The 22924-nt window shown below is 37.5% G+C and overlaps 1 protein-coding gene across 11 annotated transcripts in view; it reads right to left on the reverse strand.

Annotated features, from left to right (window-relative positions):
• MYO9A (myosin IXA) overlaps positions 1–22924 on the reverse strand; it is a 251933-nt gene that overhangs the window by 126317 nt on the left and 102692 nt on the right. For all 11 annotated transcript variants that reach the window (XM_033109669.1, XM_033109671.1, XM_033109670.1 and 8 more), the window contains exons 13-14: positions 12791–12932; positions 7218–7413 (exon numbers count right to left, since the gene is read on the reverse strand). In XM_033109669.1, coding sequence (XP_032965560.1) covers positions 7218–7413; positions 12791–12932 — 338 coding nt within the window. The remainder of the gene's footprint in view (positions 1–7217; positions 7414–12790; positions 12933–22924) is intronic.

The raw sequence follows: 22924 nt of genomic DNA on the forward strand, positions 1-22924 counted from the left end.
TCAATTTTAGAATATCTTCAGCATACCAAAGAGAACCCTATACTCTATCACTCCCCTCATCATCTCCCAGCCTGCACATTCCAGCCCTCAGCAAACACGAATCTACATTCTGTCTCTACAGATTTGCCTATTCTAGATATTTCATATAAATGAAACCATACAATACGTGGCCTTTTGTGGCTGACTTCTTTCATTTAGCAAAATTCGTTCAAGGTCCATCCATGTTGTATCATATACTACTACTTCACTCCTTTCTAAGGCAGAATAACATTCCATTGTATGGATGTACCACATTTGGTTTATTCATTCACCAGTTAATGGGCATTTGGGTTGTTGCCACCCTTTGGGTACTACATCTAATGTTGCTAAGGACATGGTGTATAAGCTGTTGTTTGAACTCCTGTCTTTATTTCTTTGGGGTATCTTAAGAATGGAATTGCTGGGGAAATTGTAACTACCAGGTTATTTTACAAAGTGGCTGCATCATTTTACATTTCCACCAGTATCAAATGAGGTTTCCAAATTCACCACATCCTCATGAACATTTGTTATTACCTGTCTTTTTTATTGTAGCCATCCTAGTATTTATGAAGTGGTATCTCACTGTGGTTTCCATTTGCATTTCCCTAATGACAAATAATGTTAAGCATTTTTTTCATGTTTATTGACTTTTGCATATTTTAATTGAGTTATTAGTTTTTTATTATTGAGTTGTACGAATTCTGTGTATGTTCTAGATACTAATTCTTTATCAGATATATGATTTACAGATATTTTCAATCATTTGTGGGTTGTCATCTCATTTTCTTAATAGTGTCCTTTGAGGCACAAAAGTTTTTAAATTTTGATGAAGTCTAATTTATCTATTTTTACTTTGGTAGCTTACGCTCTGCATGTCATATTGAAGAATTATTGACTAATCCAAATTGGGAAATGTGAGTCTTCCAATTTTGTTCTTCCTACATTTCTGGATCCCTTTACATATCAGTTTCAGAATTAGTTTGTCAATTTCTGCATAAAGGTAGCTAAGGTTACGAAAGATCGAGTATTGTCATCTTACCTATACTAAGCCTTCCAATACACAAAAATAGAATATCTTTCCATTTATTTAGGCACTCTTTTAAGTTTTTCAACGTTTTATAGTTTTCACTGAACAAGTCTTACAATTCTTTTGTTAAATTTATTAATAAGGATTTTATACTTGTTGGTGCTCTTGTAATTGGAGCACCAGCTTAATTTCATTTTCAGGTTGTTCAATGCTAGAATGTAGAAATACAACCGATTTTCCACAGTGATCCTGTGTCCTGCAACCTGATGGCCTCATTTATTAACTCTAATAGATTTTTTTGTGGATTCCTAACGGTAGTCTATACATGATGTCACCTGCAAACAAAACGGTTTCTTCCTTTCCTATCTGGATGGCTTTTCTTTTTCCTGCCTAACTGCTCTTTATCAGAACTCAAAGACAATGTTAAATAGAAGCGGTGAAAGCAAGCATCCTTGTTTCTCATCATAGGGGAAAAGCATTTCACCATCAAGCATGATGCAACCTTTGGATCTAACACAGATCCCATTATCAGGTTGAAGCAGTCCCTTTCTCTTCCTTGTTTGTTCAGTGGTTTTAATAGTGAAAAACATGAAAAGGTGTCAGTTTTTGTTAAGTGCTTTCTCTCTCTCTACTGAGGTGATGGTGGGATTTTTGTCTTTTATTCTATTAATGTGGCGTATTACATTGATTTGATTTTTGTAAGTTAAACCAACCTTGCATTCCTCTGTACATTCCACTAGATTCTGGTGTATAATGTGTAACACTTTTTTACATATTGCTGGATTCAGTTTGCTAAGAATTTGTTGAGGAATATTGGTTTGTGATTTGCATTTTTGTGATGTCTTGTTTGGTATCCAGGCAATACCGACCCCACAGAATGAGAATAAAAGTATTCCCTCATATTCCATTTTTTAGAAGAGTTTATAAAGAATTGGTGTGAGTTCTTTAAGTATTTGATAAAATTCATCAGTAAATTCACTGTTCCTTGACTTTGCCTTGTGGGTAGCTTTCAATACTCTGTATCTCTGGACAGTTTATGACGCATCTAAGTTTGTATCTCTTTGAATTCACCCTCCTTGTACTTGACCTTCTTGGTATGCAGTTTTTTTGAGCTTCTTGGGTGTGTACATTAATTCTCTCATCAAATTTGAGGAGTTTGAGCCATTATTTCTTGAAATAAATATTCTTTCTGCCCCATTCCTTGTGGATTCCCAGAAATTCATATGCTTTATTGGTGTCTCATGGTTCTGTTCATTTTTCTGCATTTTCTTTCTGTTCCTTAGACCTGATCATCTCAACTGATCTGTTTTCAAGTTCATCGATTCTGACATCTGCCTGTTCAAATCTGCTGTTACACTCTTCTAGTGAATTTTTCATGTCAGTTATTGTACTTTTTTCCCCTGCTTCAAAATTTATATGTATTTGATATTCTCTATTTGGTGACACAATGTTCTCAAACTTTTCCTTTAGTTCGTCAGATATGGTTGCCTTAGGTCTTTGAACATATTTAAAAATAGCTTACTGACTTTGTCTGGTAAGTTCAGTGTCTGGCTTTCCTCAGGAACAGTTTCTATTGATTCCTTTGTTCCCGTGTATGGGTCAGTTTTTTGCATGTTTTTTGTTTTGCATGTTTGCTTTGTTTCTTTGCATGTCTCATAATTTTGTGTACACCAGACATTCCAAATAATATAACATGGCAACTCTGGAAATCAGATTCTCCCTTTTCCCCAGGATACGCTATTGTTGCTGATTCTTGTAGTTGTTGCTACTTGTTTAGGACTTCCTGAACTAATTCTGTACAGTTTGTACTTTTTGTCACGTGACCATGGAAATCTCTGCTCTGTTGGCTTAGTGATCAGCTAATGATCACAGACAGATACCTTTACATGCCTGAAACCACTAAATCTCCCAGTCTTTGTCAAAGATCACTGTATGTTGGGACACACCTTCAACACTCAGCTAGGCAGTTTACAAATCTACCATGCCCTTCACCTCCTGCTCACACAGTATCTGAAGGTTATGCAGAGGTGAGCAGTCAGGATTTTCTCAGGTCTTTCTTGAGTATGTGCATATCCCCAGGCATTACGGAGACGTCTAGGGTTTCCAGGCGGGAATTCCCACCCATTGACAGGAATTTTTTTCGCTTTCCCATTCTCGAATCCCGAGACATAAACTGCTTTCTATTCTCCACGATGAATTGTTTCCACAAAGTGACGGCCGATACTACCAACCACCAGGGTTCACGGAGCCGATTTTCCCGATTTCGCAACCAACTTTTCTCAGGATTCGGGAATGGGAAAGCGAAAATTCCAGGAATTACCACCTGGAAACCCTAGAGACGTCATTCTGAGCTTTTCCTTTTAAACATTTTGTTTAGCTTTTGCCCCAACTATTGTCTCTTGCATTAGGCAGTTGCAATGTTCAACAATTGCTTCTGTTTGTTTCTGGACAACATTCCTAGGCAAAAGGCTATTCACACTAGGCAAGCACAGAGTCAAGTTAAAGTGGAGTCTTCTAGGGAACCACCCGGTAGATTCAATAGTGAAAATGCTCTGGGACTGGGGCTTTGAAGGAGCACCAATACCCTTCTACTCCCCTTGGTGGTTGCCACACTGCTGATTTTCACTGTACTTCAGGCTGTGGTTTTCAAGGCTACAGTGGAGCTGGGGGGGGAGGAATGCAAATAGTGCAAATTAAAATACTACAAAGTGCACTGTCTTTACCAAAATCCAGCCTTTTTTTTCTTGTACAAACACTTCCTGAATTACTTCAACACTTTGATGAATTTTCTGAGTTTTGACAAAGCTATCCTGACACTTTTTGCAAGTGTTCTTGTTGCTTTTATGGGAAGAGAGAATTTTCAGAGGTCCTTACTCCACCACTTCACTGACATTCAAAATAAAACCCTTATTCTTTAATAACCACACTATAGTGCATGATATAGAAATAATTTATAAATAATGGTCAGGGTTTTATCTGTTAACCTCCACTTAACTGCCTTAAGTATTGGATGGAATTGTATACAAAGTACTGACTAGAGATTCTAGGCCCCTGGTGATATCCAAATCAGTTTTAGGTCCTGGTCATTCCTGGAAATAGATGGTCACTGGAACCCTTCTCCCACTTGCAGAAACAAGCGGAAGCCCATTACCATCACAGAGTCCACTGAGTCGGGTAGGGAAAAGGGACAGGTTAAGTGGGAACCATTAAAGCTCCCTACCTGCAAGGCAATGTATGAATGGCTTCAGCTTCTCTCCTTGCCGATGCAGAAACTGAACGCCCCTTTGATCTCTCTTGTTCTTGCCTCTTATCCCAATGCCACAGATGAATTCCCCATCTCTGTCTAGTCTCTTAGAATAATTAAAGTTCCTCTTTGGCTATACTATTTACGGTAACTCCAAAAGAACCAAATAAAGTATGACTGTACTCCCTCTACTTAACTGTATAATTCAGAGTCAAGTTATCATCTCCCCGTATGCTCTAATCCAGGCTCTTTCCTATTCAGGAGAAATAAATCAGAGGCAAGGTAGATGATACCACTGGAATATCTGTTCTCCAATACCTCACTACTAAATAGACAAATCATTGTCATTTCTCATTCTACCTCCCAGCAGGGCCAATATATAACTTCACTCGGACTGCCTACTTGTATGATGCTACTAAGAACAATTTGGTTTCCTGATCATCACAATATACATTCTACAACTGTAACATATTTATCCTTTAGAAGAATAGCTAAATTGAATTAACTTGATTTAAGGGCCTTAAATGGCACTGTGTCCTTTAATTTGGAAGTCTATTTTAAGAGTAGATTTTAATTTGATATTCTCATTTGTGCTCAGTTGGCTTGATGAAGAAAAAGAATGTCAGAGAATTCCTTAAGAAAATCCATGATTTTTTGGATTACCGTAAGGATGTATGTTAACAATTAGCTAAAGAGTCCATTAAATTTTTTTACAAAGATACTCACAAAAGAAGTGATACTGTACTTCTGCAGTCTACATCTTCTTTCTTCATTAGAAGCATTATCTTTGACCTCTCATTCTCATTCAAGATCTGAACTTAATTACCTTCGGCCTTCCATGTATTCTGCTTAACTAATCTCCGATTCCTATTTCACTAGGATATGTTTGCATACTATTTACAGTCATTATAAAAGTGCTGAATCTACTACTTAATCCATTTTCAGTTATCCTGTTAGTTTTCATTTTGCAATGCTACAATTTCTAACTTTACGGTATCCTTTTATTCCAAATCCACCAGAAAATAGTCGGTGGTAAGTGGTGTGGAGGGAGCAAAACTGCTAAATGCTGGCATTGACACTAATACACTATAATAAAAACAATTATTCTCAGTGACATAGCTGCTCAGTTATTGCCTCAAAATGCAAATGAACTATAATTTTTCTTTTCCTTGATAAAAAGTAAAATTTAAAAAGTTTATCCAAGGGGGACTTCTAGGGTGCTCGTAATAAATACTCTTTTTCTTAACGTAGGTGGTAGTTACAGGAGTGTTTTTACTTTGTGATAATTCACTAAGCTATACATTTTTGTTCTGTGCACTTTTCTGTATGTATGTTATATGCCAGAATAAGAGATTTTTCAAAAAGAGTTTATTATATGGAAGCTCTATGTGGGTCACAAAGAAAAACTAGATTAGAAAACAAAAAGAATCCAGAAATGATCAGAGTAGAGATAATACACGGTTAGTCTGTTGATCATTAATAACATTGCGTGCCTTTGTATAAACTGATTATTATACACATACATCCAGCTTCCATAAGTATTTTAAATGCCAAAGGAGCACACAATATAAATAATCTTTACAGAAGAAGACATACTTAATAGGAAATATAAGTTTTTTCTCTTAGCTATATCTTAGCAGGATCCTTATCACTTTCAAAATTTTCAAAATTGATAAGTGCATTATAATAAATAAGAATACATCTTAAATCAACAGGGGAAAAAAACTTTTCCTTAAAGATTTTGCAAAGATAGTCTCTTAGGACTAACTTTGTAAAAAGCAAAGCAGGTTTAAGATATTCCTTTTACTTTTTAACAAAAACTATAATTCTCCCTATGTACAAAGGCCAGTTTGCACATATTAAAATCTGAAAAACAGAAATTAAATTCAATTAGTTTTTGCCTCTCATTTTAAATATATAACCTTCCAAATATATTTATTCATTTGAAATATATCAAAGCTGAATTGCCAAAAAGCCATATAAAGTCTGGGAGCCCTAAAAGCACAGGTATGTCCTAGCACATTTCTACTGGAGCCTCTCTGGGAAGAAAATTTATTTTAAACAACTACATTTACTCGTGTGTTAGAAAATCCTCACTATGCAGCAGTGGTCTATCTAAGGCTAGAGTTACAGCAAGCAACATTGTGATTCCAGTAGGTAACAAGTACTTCTGAAGATGCTCCCTGCCTCCCCCCAGAATGGGAAATGGGATATTTTATGATTTAAGGGGGAGGCACACTGAAAAATTAACCTGCTTGAATTAGTTCTAAGTTTCAAAGTGAAATTCAATGAACTGAGTTATGGGGAAAAGAAAATTAACACTTCATCAGCTGATACTTTACATGTATTATTTGACTTTGCCCTCATAATTTTGAAGGCAGTATTAACACTCCAAGAAAAACTTCTAACTGTTGCAAATCAGTCAAGAGTAGAGATGACACTTGACTGATTACTGAAACCAGGTTATCTCCACTATACTACACTACTTCCATCCTAATTTTTCTGTCTCCTGATTTATGCTTCCACATTAAATTATGTTTCATTCCTCATAAAAAACCATGGCATAAGAAGAAAACAGAGAAAGGTACCAATAGTAAATTCTATATAATTAAATGATAATTACACTTCTCTTTTTGTTTAAAAATCATACCAATGTTTTACTGAGTGCCTACTAAATTCCAGGTGCTTTACATTCACTATTCCTATCAGTATTTATTAATAAAAATGTACCAATACATATATACACACATACACCACATATCTGTTTAATTCAATCATATAAAATTCACTAGAACAAATTACTTCTGAACCACGATGTTAAGGTATGGTAAAAAAACAGAACAGAATAAAATGATTATGTCTCTGCTCCTTAGGAGTAAAAAATTAAAAGACAACGCATGATAGAATACTAATACTACTGCTTACCAGTTTTTCTCTGAATGTGTCTTTTCCCAGCTTCCCTGAAAGCAACTGTGGCTCTGAAAAAAGCTCGGAGAACTGCCCATCGGAAAACAGCTACTGGATCAATTCCAATCATCCCAGAAATAAATGCATTCTTGCTACTTCTCAGAAGAGCTACAATGTCAGGGCGCATATGATCTGTATTTTTTTCCCGGAAATCCTATATAAAAAAAAGTACCAGTGTTATTTTTGAAAAAACTTATTAAACCAAGAAGGTAATGGGTAACATGTCTGAACAGTGGTTCACTAAGGACTACAAAAGTGATTTCCATTCTAGGTAGCTAACTGGACCAGATATCATCTATAAAGTCCCATCCAACCCTAAAGCTATTAGATTCTATACTACTTTTAAATTAAAAAGAATACTCCACAATTTTATTGCTACTTGTTAAACACTGGTCAGGGAGAGCCTCCCTGAAGGGGCATCACAAAAAAAAAACGACAAGAGCTGAATAATAAAAAGGAGCCAGACAGAAGACGGTCAGGAACAGCATTCCAAGCAAAGGGAACACGTATTACCTCTAAGTGGTGATGAACTGGACAAGTTAGAAGAAAAGCAGTAAGACCAGGGGCTGGAGCATTCCGGTGGAAGATTCAACAAAGATAAACTATATAAACCTGAGTCTGATCTGGATTGTATTCAAGTGTAAAGGAAAGTCACTGGAAGGGTAATGACATGAGCTAACTAGTGTCTTCTAAACACCACTGGTTGCTGTGGAGCAAATGAACTGTACAAAGGAGGGAATGAATTGTATAAAGGAGGGAATGAATTGCACAAAGAATAGAAAAAGGGCGACCAGATATTGCAATGTTCCAGATAAGAGCTAAAACTGACTTGGACTGCACTGGCAGTAATGGTGCAAAGGGAAAACAGCTGGTACATGTTTTGGAGGTCAGGATAAAGGACTTGCTGGCGGAGTAGGGCAGAGTGAGAGAATGAGGGAATTAGGATAACACCTATAGTTTGGGTTTGAGTAACTAGGTGAATGGAGATGCCATATACTGATATGGAGAAAACTAGAAAAAAGAGGTTTGGAGATAGGAAATGAGGAATGAGAGATAAGTTCTGGCCAAGTTAAGCTGAGATGGTGAGGATATGGTAATAGCAAGTGATATTTATTAAGAGGTTACTACGTGTACTGGCACTCTTCTAAGCATTTTACATGTGTTGTCTATTTAAGCTCATTTCATTCTCCTAACAACTCCTTGATGGAGATGATATTAGTATTCCTATTTTACAGTAAGAAAACTGAGATTAGAGGGGTTAATTATCTTGGCCCCTATCAAATAGTAAGTGAAAGAACAAGTTCAAACACAACCACTCGTAACCACTATAGTACAGATATCAAGCAGATGATGGATGTACGTGTCTAGAGTCCCACAGAGGTTTCAGAAAACACATTTGGGTGTCATCAGCACGTAGATTTTTTAGAGCTGATTAAGATTACCTAAGGACTGTCAATAGGCAGTAAACACTCGGGCTAAAGCATGGTTTTTACAAGAAAATGGGTTAAAATACCCCACAGAAAGATAGGGAGGGCAAGAAGCTTAGACCTCTGGAAGAAGGTCCCAGACTGACATGTAAGCCAAGGCATTTGGCTATAACCACACCCAGATGAAGGACGGACGCTTGGTAAGGAAATCGCTCCAAGTTGGTGCAGCTTTACAAAACAGCTCTAACTCTTAACTCTGAGGAGCACGCCCAGTACGATGTCATCTAGCCTCACGTCCAGACTCATCCTGCTACCTTTAGGGCTTTCCTTTCCTAATTCTTCTTTCTACACCTGAGAACAGGGAAAAGGGGGAAACAAACCAGAAGTCCTGGTCCCTAAACACCCTTTAAGCAAAAGTATATATTATAAAAGTTAGTAAAACTGAGTAAGAATTTTCAAACCCAAATCGTCTCCACCACCACCACCACCACCACATCCTCAGCTAATACCTACTGAGGGCAGACAAGATGTCAGGCACTAAGTTAAGCACTGTACATAACAAATCCAATTCTACCAATCCCTTAATAACGTAAGCCATACTTCATTGATAAGCAAATGGAGAGGTACAGAAAGTACAAAGATGAAACATAATAAAGTACCGGTATAAGGACTGAAACACCAGCCTGCCCTACCCAAAAGACCACCGCATCCTATTAATAACTACACTGCACAACCTAAAATTCCAAAATTCTTTTCCATGATGACTGTCAAATGTTGATAGAGACCTTCATTTTCTAAATGTAATGGTCTTGCTTCTGTCTTCATATTTCTAAATTTTTAAGTACATTTCATAAACTATTTGTATCATTCTTCTTGAAACTCTTAGTTTCTGTAACAACACATTTTATGTTTTACTACTGACCTCTTGTGCTGCCATTCTGGGTTTGATCATGTGTGCTCTTATATTTTTCATTCAATCATCCTATATCAGGTGATCTCAACCATAATAATGGCTACCTCTATGATGAGGCCCAAATCTGTATTTCCAGCTCAGATCTTTCTTTTTAAGTTTAAGATCCATTTACATTACCTTAAAGGTACCTCAAAATTGAAACAGAATACATTCACCAGTGAAATGATGTGGGCCTGGAATTTCCTTTGTGGGAAAGTTTAAACTACTGATTCAAATTATATCACAGACATGGGATTTTCAGGTTTTCCTATATTTTCTGGTGTCAGTTTTGGAAAATTCCATGGAATGGAATTTTCCAATTTATCTATGTGGTCAAATTCATTGGCAAAATACGTTCATATCCTTTTAATATCTGTTAGGTATGTTATTAAATCTCTTTTTTTTAATTTCTGATATATGTAACTTGTGAGTCTCGTTATTTCTATTATTAGTTACTTTCTATTACCTTTTACTTATTTTCTGTTATCTTCTCGAGGAACTGACTTTTGACTGACGATTTCTCTAGTGCATGTCTGTACTCTATTGCACTGATCTCTGTTCTTCCCTTTGTTATTTCCTTCTTCTAATTTTGGGGGGTTTAACTTGCTGTTCTTTTCCTAGTTTATTGAGATGTAAGCTTAGATAATTAATATTCAATCATTCTCCCTAATATATGCATTTACAGTTATAAATCATTGTGTTAAATGCACCCTACAAATTTTGATGTTGTATTTTCATTAATGTTTAATTGAAAACATTATCATTTTATTGTGATTTCTTTTTTGACTGATGGGTTATATAGAAGAATTTTGCTTAATTTCCTAACATCCAAAGACTGTCTAGCAATCTTATGCTCTGCTAATTAGGTCAGCTGTTTGAGAATGCTGTTCAATTTTTGTTTTTTATTGATTTTGTGTCTGCTTATTTTGTTAGACACTGAGAGACGTGTTAAAATCTACTACTATGATGATGAACTTGTCTAGTTCTACTTTTGCTCTCCTTTTGGTTTATATATATTGAAATGAAGTCATTAGGTACATACAACTTTTGATGATATGTCTTCCTGTTGAACTGGCCCCTTTTATTGATATAAAATGTGTCTATCTCTAATAATACTTCTTGCCTCAAAGTCTACTTTGAGTAATAATGTAATTAAACCACCTTTCTTTTAGTTAGGGTTTGCATGGTATATCTTTTTCCCATCCTTTTACTTTCAACCTATGTGATAATATAAATGAACAGTCACAGGTACAAGTGTATATAGTGTATGCTTCCATTTATCTGAACTTTAGTAACATATAAAATTAAGGACAAAAAATTAGGATAGTGGTTACCTCTGGGTGGGTGAGAATGAGCTGGGAAGGGGCACTTAAGAAATCCATACACTTTATGTACCTTCCTATAAGATTTTATAGCCCAAGCTGTTTTTGTTTTTGTTTTAAAGTGTATTTTTAAAATCTTTTTTTAATTGAGGTATAACATTGTATAAGGTATACAACATGTTGATTTGATAACATTTATATGTTGCGACATCATTACCACCATAGTAGTGCTATCTCTTAACGACTTTAAAGACTATGCATAATCACAATGTTAGCTATAATCCCAATGCCGTGTATTAAATTTCTAGACTTACCTTCTAACTGCAAGTTTGAATCTTTTGTCCAACGTCTCCTCAATTCCCCCACCCTCTAGCCCCTGGTAACCACCATTATACTCTGTGTTATTCTTAACATTTTTTCTAAAATATCCCTTCCTATGCTTTCTATCTGGAAAAAAACAGCATCTCCAATTCACCCATCAGCTATAGACAGAAGTCACTTACCCAGAACCCATCAATAAGGTCTACTGATTATTACCTAATTTTGATCCCCCAGGTTCCACTCCCATCCTCTGCTGTTCCTGCTCCTCAAAGCAATCTTTCAAAAACACAAATTACATCCTCAGCTTTTAAATCTTTACATAGCTCCCCATAATGATTTCAACAAAAATCAAACTCCTTTAACTTGGTCTAGAAGCCCTAAAGAATTAACTTGCTGTCCATTCTCTGAATTCATTTGATGCCATTGTCTCCATTACTCATTATAATCTAGTAACACAGGCCTGTTTTCAATTATTTTAACATATTAAGTTCTTTCCTATCTCATGCCCTAGAATACTCATCATTAACTTCAGGTCATCTTTCAAAATTTCAGTTTCTCAAAGAGGTGTTCATGGATCTACAAATTCAAAATCCAGTATTTCACTAGTTTCTCCTATAGAACACATTCATTTCTTTACAGCATATGGCCCCATTTATCTGCATTATACACATACACAGAGATATATGTACATATGTATATGTACACATATGTATGTATATGTATATATAGAGCCAGGACCATATCTCTCGGTTTTATCACTGGATCATTCCAAACACCAAGCACAGGGTCTGTGTTTAATTAACACTTCCTTAGTAAGTGAATCATTAATGAATAATGAATCATCTTAATTTTGACTCTCTTCTCAAAACCCAGGAGAAAACATATGTTCCACTACTCTCCACATTGTCACTGCCTTGCCTGGGACACTGTCGTAAACAGGCTTTAAACATCAAGTGGTTGAAAACAGCTCACCAAGTACAAACGAGAAATGGACACAATAATGAAGATTTCCTTCCACAGGAGTTAAGACTTTTAATATACTCACGAGGAGTGCAAGCTCACACACACCTACTGATGCATCGAGACAAGAAACCTCTATCCGGGCTCAGAGGTGTAGAGGACAAAATTTCAACAAACTATACACCTGAGCTAGTGGGTTTAAGACATACTGATGTTATCTGTTCTTTCAGACCTAAAATGTCTATCAGAACGGACCGACATCAGGTTCATCTGTAGGAAGAAACCAACAGAAACACCACTGACAGTAACATAGTACAAGGCAGACTGTGAATTTTAGTAGTATCCCTATAAAATGTCTCCAGCTGTTACCGATCAAGAGCCTCCATAAAACTACAAAGAGGGTAGATAGTGTGACAGGAATGAGAAATGTACACTTGAAACCTATGTAATTTTACTAACCAATGTCACCCCAATAAATAAATTAATAAAATAAAATAACAAAGAACAAACATCTACCCTAAAGGCATATTCAATGAGAAATTGACTGACCTTTACCCCGTATTTTACTTTCCCGGCATAGTGCTTTATGATGAAAGCAGGCTCCATCACAGCTGGAAATTCAATGTAAGAATTCTCTTCATGTTGATGCTTAAATTTGTCTAACAATGTTTGATTTGTAGCCTGTGGAAAGCTGAATTAAAAACAAAAATACTAAACAAAGGTGCAGCAGTTAATAATAGTTTTTAAAAATACATTAGAATTACATTGCCATCTAACACATTTAGCAAATTACAAAGAGTTTTCACTTAGATTATCTAATCTGATTCTCCTAACAAGTTAAAAAGTGAGTAAAACAAGAATTGCTGTTCCTAGTTTATAGATGAGGGGCCAAAAGTCATGGTTTGCCCAAACTGACCCTTGGAAAGTAGCAGAACTGAGAAGTTACCTCAAGTCGTTAGGTATTTAGCTTACGCTGCACTGTGCTACTGCACTACTCTAAAACCTGCAGGATACTAAAAACCAAATCATCTGTTGTTTTGATCCAAGAACTTCCAAAAAGGTAATGATCTCTCAGTTTGGATAGGTCCTTTAAATCCACAGTCATTTTTTGTTTTCCTATTTCTTCGTGTATAAATTAAGTAGTAATTTTCTTACACATACCAGTTATTACATATTTTTATATTACATCTATTATTTCAAACATGTATCAATAGGGTTGTACTCATTGATGAGCATTTCATATCCAGGAATCATTCAGTAATATTTATTATGAAGTAATTACATAACAGCAAGTACAGGAATATGAAAGTTCAAAAGAGGAAAAAAATCACTAGTTGTTGGGAATAATGGAAAAGTTCAGAGGACACAAGAGGAAATTATGAGCTAGATGTTAAAGGTTGGAGAGGAGCTTCAAACGGAGAAAATATTAGTCACAGAGCAAGGAGAGAGCAAGTATCTTTCAGAGAATAGTGTCATTTAACAGTAGCTGAAATAATGCGAAATGTGACATGAGGTTGTAAAGATGCTGAATACGAGAACTAATGTGTAAAAATGATTCCAAAATTATAACAAAAATGGTTAATTACGTGGTATGTATTGGAATCAGGAAGTGAAACCAGAGGGCAACCAAAGGGGGTCTCCATGGAGCCTTCCCTCTGGCAACGTGGTTCTCCGGTGGTGTTGGCAACCCAGGAACAATGATGGGAATAGCCTGGCAAGAATGCTGGACCATAGAGATTGTGATCAATAACCCTAAGGGTATTAATCATAAGTTTCCGGGTAATTTTCTTAAAACAGGGAACTGCGACAGGGGACATTCCGAGCTCAAGCCGCAGGGAGATGATCTATTGTTAAGCTACAAAGGTGAGAGGCCAGGATCATTGCAAGGCCTCTGCTATGGGGGTCCCAACCAAGCCCTGCTTCAATTCCCCCGTCTTTTATTCATTTATTTCTATAAAATTAGTACGGTTGCAAGGATAAAGGACAATGACCATTCTTGGCTGCTTCCTGCTGAGAGTGGCGTCATCCCTGCTTATGGGAATCCATCATCGCGGGGAGGGGGCTGTTTATGGCACATCCAGCAGTCAGAGAGGCTAGTGCCCCTAGCTATTATATCAGAAAACTTTTACAGTAAACAGGTTTGATTCGAGGGAAGTGGTCCCAGCCACTGACTCTGCACCTGACAACAGTTGTGCTGGGCAGAATTGCTAAGGGTCCCCTCCATTTAGGCTTCTAATAATAGTTGGTCCCCTGGTATTACATAGCTGTAACAGGCAGAGGGGTTGGCCTGGGGGAGGTGCTGGTCCCTTATTTCTGGAGTGCCTGCTGAACCTCTCCCAAGTCAATAATATAGGAAATAACAGAACTGAGGTTGAAATTGAAAGCAATGGGCAGCAATTAGAGCCACGGCTTAGAGATCTCTCGACAAAACTTTTCTAGAGTCTTTTTTAAGGTCTGATTTGCTCGTTTTACTTTTCCTCTAAGGTAAAGGCCATAGTAAGGAACTGGCTGAGTATGAACCAAAATCTAGGGGCTCTATTTATCCCCACAACTGAGCAGGTTTCAGAGGAAATAGGTCCAGAGTGAGCAGTCGAGACAGCATAAATGGTTCCCCTACCAATCAGGAAATGAACAGGCTGACCTGCCACGTCAACGGTCACCTGCAGTTCCTCCCCTGTGATGACAATGGCCTTTTTCTTCTTGGGAGCCCCGCTGGGAACCTCAGGCCCATCAGTCGTTTATAGCCATTTGTGGGAAAGGAGTTGGTCCCTGATCCCTTCAGAACAGGGGACAATACTTCTTCCAGTGCCCTAATAGTCTGTGCAGGGGACACGGCTGCTTTGGAGGACTGGGACCCTCCTTACTCCAGGGGTCTGGGCTTCCACATCTACAGCAGGCTCCTTTACCTGGTGTTCCTCCTCTGGGGTTATCGAGGTGGCCCTGAGGTGGCTTTGGGCTTGACCTGTCTGTAACTGCAGCCAAAAGTCTGGCTTTTCTCAGGACTCGTCTCCGATCTCGCTGTTCCTTTCTTTCCTTGTCTTCCCCGTCTCAGTTGTTAAAGATGTTTAAACAAATTCCCTGGCCTTCTCTAGGATCTGCCTGCCAGGTTAGGGAAAACATCAGGCCACGCTTCCTCACACTGGCCTATATCTGCCATTGAGAAGGGCACATGAACTCTAGCAGTCCCAAAATACATAAGTTCACATAATTATTAGCAAAACTTAGTTCTTACTATTATGGAAATTTAGTTCTCTTAAGTAACCAAGGACCTGATTAAGACAATATAAAATAGAAAATATTCTGATGACACATATCTTTTGCTTTTCTGGGCAAAAAACTTTTTCATATTATCAGTAGCAGACCAATAGTCTAACGAACTTTGTCCTACTTAACAGACAGAAAAAATTTAACTCTAATTTTGCACCAGCTTACTTTTGATATTTAAATTTACTTACTTAACTGGATTTAGCTTAACCATAAAAATTCTCTCATTTTTTTCACAAATGTTCTACAACTTTCTGGTCCCTCTTACTTTGTTTCTTCTCACTCTTTCAGAAATAACCATCTTTCGGACAAACTGCTTTTTCTTTCAGTTCCTTCAAAAATGTATGTCCATATCTTATATCTTCCTTGAAAACATACATCATTTCCTTTCATATTAATAAGAATCCATAACCTTCAGAACCTTAATTTTTACTGAAAACTAACAGCAAGTAATTAGCGTTTCCATTGGCAAATCCAGCAATATATTTTGCAACCTTCAAAAATATAGCCTTCTGTAATAAAATACAAGATATATTTATGAACAGATCTTAATCTATCTTTTTACGTTCCTGTGACAAGAAGCCAGAAACAGGTGAACTCAGACCTATCTAATAATTAATGTTTCAGTATTTCAGTATTTTGAAATACTTACATACGCAATAATTTTTATCATTTAATATAACTTAGCAACACTAAAATCTTAAGTTACCAACAGATACTGGGAAACCATGTCCAACCATCCACAGCATATAATTATTACTGAAAAGTTTCATCTAAAACATGTAGTTACTTATTAGTTCTTAACTCTATGAGATTTTAAAGTTAATTACTACCCAAGCTATTTTCTTGACAAATTTGGTAACAAAGATAACATGAATTTATTTTTGTAAAACAAAAGATAACATATTTAATGTTAATAACCTTAAAAGACATGTCTATTTAACCAAAAGACAAATTAGCCCTAGTAGCAAATATTTTCTTAGATCACGTGATCCTGAAAATTACTTAGGTCAGTTTTCATTATTTATTTTTAATTTATGTAAGTGCTTAAAATTTTATTTTAAGCCAATTAAATATTATTATCTGGTAATACCATCTGGAGGCAAAAACAATATATTATATATAAAACACAGACAAGCACAGAGATTATATACATAAACTGAACTACTAACAATTGTAAAGAGGACCTAAGATTTTTCAATTGCCCCCGAAAGGGCAGTTTCAAAGAGGCTGGAACAAATGGATGGAGGTCTGGCTTGAGAGACTAGCCACTTGTTTTTAAAAATGCCCTTTTTTCCCTTCAGTTACCTCAGCCTCAAGCAGCAGTAGCTATGTTTACACTTCAGATTATCTGCAAGATCTTAAAAGCTACTGAGAGTCAGAAAAACATTACAAGACTTTTACTTTTGCCAAGTTTCTGAACATAGTGTCCAATTATAAATAGATTAGGAGACGGTGGATTTCCCTTTCTCGGAACTAAACCATCAGTTTACTTCCCTTTTCAGAGTCTATCATAAAGGCTTATATATAAGAAATTTCACCCTACTTCTCAGACCTCTAACAGAACAACTCCAGCTGCAAAATACTATAATAATTCAATGAACTACTGAGCAACCAGTGCTCTCCAGAATCTAACATATACGTTGGCCAATCAGCAATGCAATAGAACATTAATTTCTTTTTGATTAATGGCTCATAGCCGTAGTTTTGCTAATGACCTAATTTTCTGCCTAACAGGATCTCAGCTGGTATTGAAACCTTAGATCCCATTATGGAGCTGGAAAAAATGCGGACACACTTAACACAGACTTAAAACACAGACAGGTCCAAGTAGTCCCTGGATCTAACAGACAAAACCCAGAAAAAACAGATTTGGATCTGAATACCAGATACAGAAACCAGACCTAGCTAGGTGACAGATTTGGATGTGACATCATCTTACTCCATATATGAGGTGTAATCAAAAACTATGGTGAATGATTAAATTTTTAAAAATTTATTACACTAAAAGACACTGCCATTAATTCCTCACAAAATAACCCCCCTCGCTTCAAACACACTTATCCCATCATTCTTGCCACTTTCTGAAGCAGTTCTGGAAGTCCTCTTTGAGGAGTGTCTTGCGCGGTCATGGATGCCTCAATGTCCTGAATCAACTCAAAATGTTTTCCTTTCAAGGTCTTTTTGACTTTGGAGAAGAGACAGAAGTTGTACGGTACCAGACCAGGTGAATACATGGACACACTGCAATATTTTTATTTGACACAAATTGCCATACCAGAAGCAATGTGTGACACAGAGCGTTCTCATAAAGGAGGATGAAGTAAAGACAGTCATGAAAGACAACTTCCTGAACTACTTCAGAAAGTGGCAAGGACGAAGGGTTAAGTGAGTTTGAAGCAAGGGCGAGTATTTTGCGGGGTATTAATGGCAATGTGTCTTTTACTGTAATAATTTTTCTTTTATTTAAACATTCATTGTATTTGTTGATCACACCTCATAAAAGGTCCATCGACCATCAGACAATCGGCCAGTGGACTAAAACCAAAAACCAGATGTGGCCTTAAGACCACCAGATGCCCAAAGGCCGAAACCAGGCGTGGTGGCTTTTACAGTGCAGCAGATGGGCCCCGCCTCACGGTGAACAACGTTGCCAACCACAAGTGCACTTCCAAGTCAAAGCAAGCTTGCAGTCAGAGCCCCTTACAAGTGACGGCATTACGCCTTGCCGGATATTGCAGTCTCACTTATTGGTGCCAATGGGTCAGTATGACCCCCAGATGGCCCTCAAGGAAGAGGCCCAGACAGTGAGTGCAAAAATCCTCCGGCTGTGCATGCCGGGGCCACCCCACTTTACGAACCAATAATTACAGGAAAGGGTCAGAACTGAAGAAACAGGACAACACAGCAAACGTTTATTCTATCCCAACTGAACAGAAAGTCGTCCGTGATGGATGGGCCCTGACACAAAGCCCACCTTGGTAAGCAAAATCACTTGGCAGCTGCTTCCAGAGGTCAGTCTTATGCCAAGCAATCAACCTAGCCCCAGGCAGCCCCCGAGACCCTCCAGAAGCCGAAAGACTTACCAGAGGAACCCCAAGGCTGTCCTGCCCCGGAGTCGCCAGAAACTGAAACTGGAGGGCAACCAAGTCTGGGGCTTGTGCTGCCTGCGCCACTCAGTCAATAGACCAACACAGGAGTTGGGTCATAGAATAAGCGTTTATTATCAGAGCACTGGTGGTCTGAGAAGGCAGCAGATTAACACCTCCAAAAACTGCCTTCACATTCTCAGACTGGCTTAGGGTATTTAAGGGAAAATCTGGGTGTTCCTTCAGAGGCTATGTGAAGGTTCCGAGGGGTCTGTTCTGCTTCATGGAGCCTTCCCTCTGGCAATTTAGATCTCTGGTGGCATCAGCAACCCAGAAACAATGATGGGAATAGCCTGGCAAGAATGCTAGACCATAGAGATTGTGATCAATAACCCTAAGGGTATTAATCATAAGTTTCCCGGTAATTTTCTTAAAACAGGAAACTGGATGGGACATTCTGAGCTCAAGCTGCAGAGGGATGATCTACTGTTAAGTTATAAAGGTGAGGCCAGGATCATTGCGAGGCCTCTGCTATGGGGGTCCCAATCGGGCCCTGCTTCAGAAGGAAAACAGCCTTCCGTGTCCGATAATCATAGTTGTAGTTTAGGTTACCATTTCTGTTTGTGACCTTGGGCTAGGTAACCGTATCTAAGAAATGGTTTCCTAAATCCATAAAATGAGTACTATGAGATAGCACGGTGCTAGTAGAATTAGATAACACTAGTAAGACATCTGACACTAGCTTGCATCCTATAGGGATGATGTACGTAACTGTTACCTAGTTTTTTACACTGCCCAAACTGCTATTTTTCTATTCACGTAGGACTACGTTTACATTCAAATACCATCGCTTCCTCAAAATCTCTCCCCCATCTCTCTAGCTCTTCCTTTCCATTCAGAACTCTAAAGCCATTCAAGAATGCATTGCAATCTTACAATTTCAAACAGAGTACAGCAACAGCCTCAGCAATAGTATCAGTGATTCTCATCTTGTTTCAAGCCACCAAGTCAAGATTCAAAATGAATTTTCCCACAATAGTGCTTTCATCATGTGCCTATCGTACTCAGGAAAATTTATAGATCAACTGGGCACAGAAAATTTATAGATTACTCAACCTCTGTAAACTTATGCCTCACTGCTCCACGATAAAATGCTTTGCCTCAGGAAAGACACTCACCTCATTGTCTCTAGATAAGGGTTTATTTACCTCCTACTACTCTGAGTAATCAAAAAGCCTGTCATTTATTTTTCTCCTACTTTTAAATGGAGGAAAGAAATATGCAAAGAAAGGAGATCAGACAGGAGGACAGTTTTTATTCTAAACAAGATGGAAAGCAAAGCTCTCTACATGTCCAACATTCAACAAACATCTGTGGATACACACTGTATTATCAATCAAAAGAATCTGGGGGAAAAAAAATCAGACATTATTGTTCATTTCAAAGCTCTTCGTCTAGTGTTCCCCAAAGGCTATCTGCAAAGGCAGCCTTAGATTAGTGTTTCTATGCATACTTCTCCAGAAGTATCTCTGGAACTTTCAAAAATACCAATGCCTGCACCCCACTTCCTGCAATTCTACTGAACTTAAGCTAGGTAGTGATGCATCAGTACTGTCTGTAAGTCCCACAAGTCATTCTTATGAGCAGGCAAGACTGACAAAATGCTGTCCTAAATGTACACTCTGATCTTAACTTCAGTTTGTTAACATGCAGTCTGGGGTGAAAGTCTGATATTCTGCATTTTTAAGAAGCTTCAAGGTGCTGCCAGTGCTGCTGTCAGCAGATCACACGTTGAGTAATATAGGAAAGACTGACTGTCACACTCTTAATACCCTTCTCATACCTAACTTTCTTTATAAACTACTCCTCCTTTCTAAATTCCACTCTGCATCCTTTATAATCTAGCTTAAATAACTGGCCCAAGATCAAATTGCCAGTAGAGAGCAGAGACAAGATTAAACAAGACTTCTGACTTCAAACCCACGCACCTAAAGCACTATAAACACACTCAATGAAGAAGGAATACCGCTGAGGATTTCTTTCATGTTATATATTCCCTATATGATGAAATATTTTTTAAGGACAAATACTCAAAATTAATGATTCCCCAAACGGCTCTTCCTAAATACGACTAATTTATTTTTAAGGCATCTTTAAAGGTCATGGCAGAGGTAAAAATATTTCATGCCTTTGCATCTTCTAGGATATTAAAGCACAGAGACAAAGGTGGTATATTTATAAGGGAAGTTATAACAAGATAACTAACTCATAAAGTGGTTTGTTAAAAGTTTTTATGGAGGACTGAATACAGAAACGGAACTGAAGGGACAATTATGAAGGTCATTCAGTCCAGTCTCCTACCTATAATAATACCCTGACAGATGAAAAATAATTACTATAATGGGAAATTTAATCAATTTATGAAGGAGCTGATAATCACATCTAATGATGAGAAAGTTCTTCCTTACACTGAGTCAAAGTCTGTTTCCCTGTGAGAGGCCAGTTCCAGTTAGCTCAGTTGATTAGAGTGTGGTGCTAATAACACCAAGGATGCCTGTTTGATCCCCGCATGGGCCACTGTGAGCTGTGCCCTCCTTAAAAAAAATAAAAAAATAAAATAAAATAAAAATCTGTCTCCCTGTAATTTCGGGCCATGTGGCTTAAGTCCACAAACTTTTGGATAATAGCAAGGAGGTGACATTCTCTTCGCTGGCCAATATTTATGTCTATGTGAGGTACCAACTGTCAAGAGAAAAATAGTGTTTGAACAATAAGATGTGCACTCAATGAAATTTTGCTTACAAATGACAGGCGAGACAAGACCTCTTTGTTTTAATTACATATCCACTATTTCAACTGATGTTCACAACCACCTTAAGATATACAAGGTGTAATCAAAATATACGGTGAATGTTTAAATAAAAAAAATTATTACAGCAAAAGACACATTGTCATTAATCCCTCTCAAAATACTCCCCATGACTTTGAACACATTCATCCCATCATTCTTGCCACTTTCTGAAGCAGTTCTGGACGTCCTCTTTCCGGAGTGTCGTTAGTTGCACTGTCGTGGCTGCTTTGATGTCCTGAATCATTTTGACTTTGGGGAAGAGCCAGAAGTCGCAGGGTGCCAGATCCGGTGAATAAGGTGGATGAGGACACACTGTAAATTTTTTTTAATTACATTTATTGGGTGACAATGGTTAGTAAAATCAAATAGGTTTCAAGTGTACATTTCCATAATACATCGTCTATCACACTGTGTGCTCACCACCCAGAGTCAGTTCTCCTTGACTCCCTTTACCCTCTTCTAGAATCCCCCACCCCGCTTACCCTCTGGTAACCACTAAACTGTTGTCTGTGTCTATGAGTTTTTGTTTCTTTGTTTTTTTCCTTTGTTGCTTTCAGTTTTATATCCAAAATATCAGTGAAGTCATATGGTTCTCGACTTCGTCTGACATATCGCTTAGCATAATAATCTCAAGATCCATCCAGGTTGTCGCAAAAGGCAGTATTTCACCTTTTCTTATGGCAGAGTAATATTCCATTGTGTATATATCATATCTTCTTTAGCCAACCATCTTTCAAAGGACAGTTTGGTTGTTTCCATGTCTTGGCTACTGTAAATAAAGCTGCAATGAACACCGGAGCACATTATCTTTACAGATAAATGTTTTCAGATTTTTTGGGTATGTACCCAGGAGAGGGATTGCTGGGTCATCTGGTAATTCTATTCTTCATTTTTTGAGGAACTTCCACACTGCCTTCCACAGCGGCGCCACAAATCTAAATTCCCACCAACAGTGTATGAGGGTTCCTTTTTCTTCACAGCCTCTCCATCACTTGTCATTACTTGTCTTGTTGATAACAACCATCTTATCAGGGGTGAGGTGATATCTCATTGTGGTTTTGATTTGCATTTCCTTAATAGCTAGCAAAGTTTAACATTTCTTCATGTATCTGTTGGCCATTTGTATGACTTCCTAGGAGAAGTATCTGTTCATGTCCTCTACTCATTTTTTAACTAGACTCTTTCTGTCGTTGAGTTGTATGAGTTCCTTATATATTTTGGATATTAGCCCCTTATGGGAGGCATCATTTACAAATATCTTCTCCCATTCAGTTGGTTGCCACTTTGTTTTGTTGATGGTTTCTTTTGTTGTGCAGAAGTTTTTCAGTTTGATATAGTCCCTTTCATTTATTTTAGCTTTTACATCCCTTGCCTTTGAGGTCAAATTCATAAAATCCTCTCTGAACCCAAGGTTCAGTACCTATGCTTTCTTCTATGCAATTTACTGTTTTAGGTCTGAAGTTTGGGTCTTTGATCCAT

The sequence above is a fragment of the Rhinolophus ferrumequinum genome, chromosome 6 (genome assembly GCF_004115265.2).
Source record: "Rhinolophus ferrumequinum isolate MPI-CBG mRhiFer1 chromosome 6, mRhiFer1_v1.p, whole genome shotgun sequence".
In the NCBI taxonomy this organism is placed as follows: Eukaryota; Metazoa; Chordata; class Mammalia; order Chiroptera; family Rhinolophidae; genus Rhinolophus; species Rhinolophus ferrumequinum.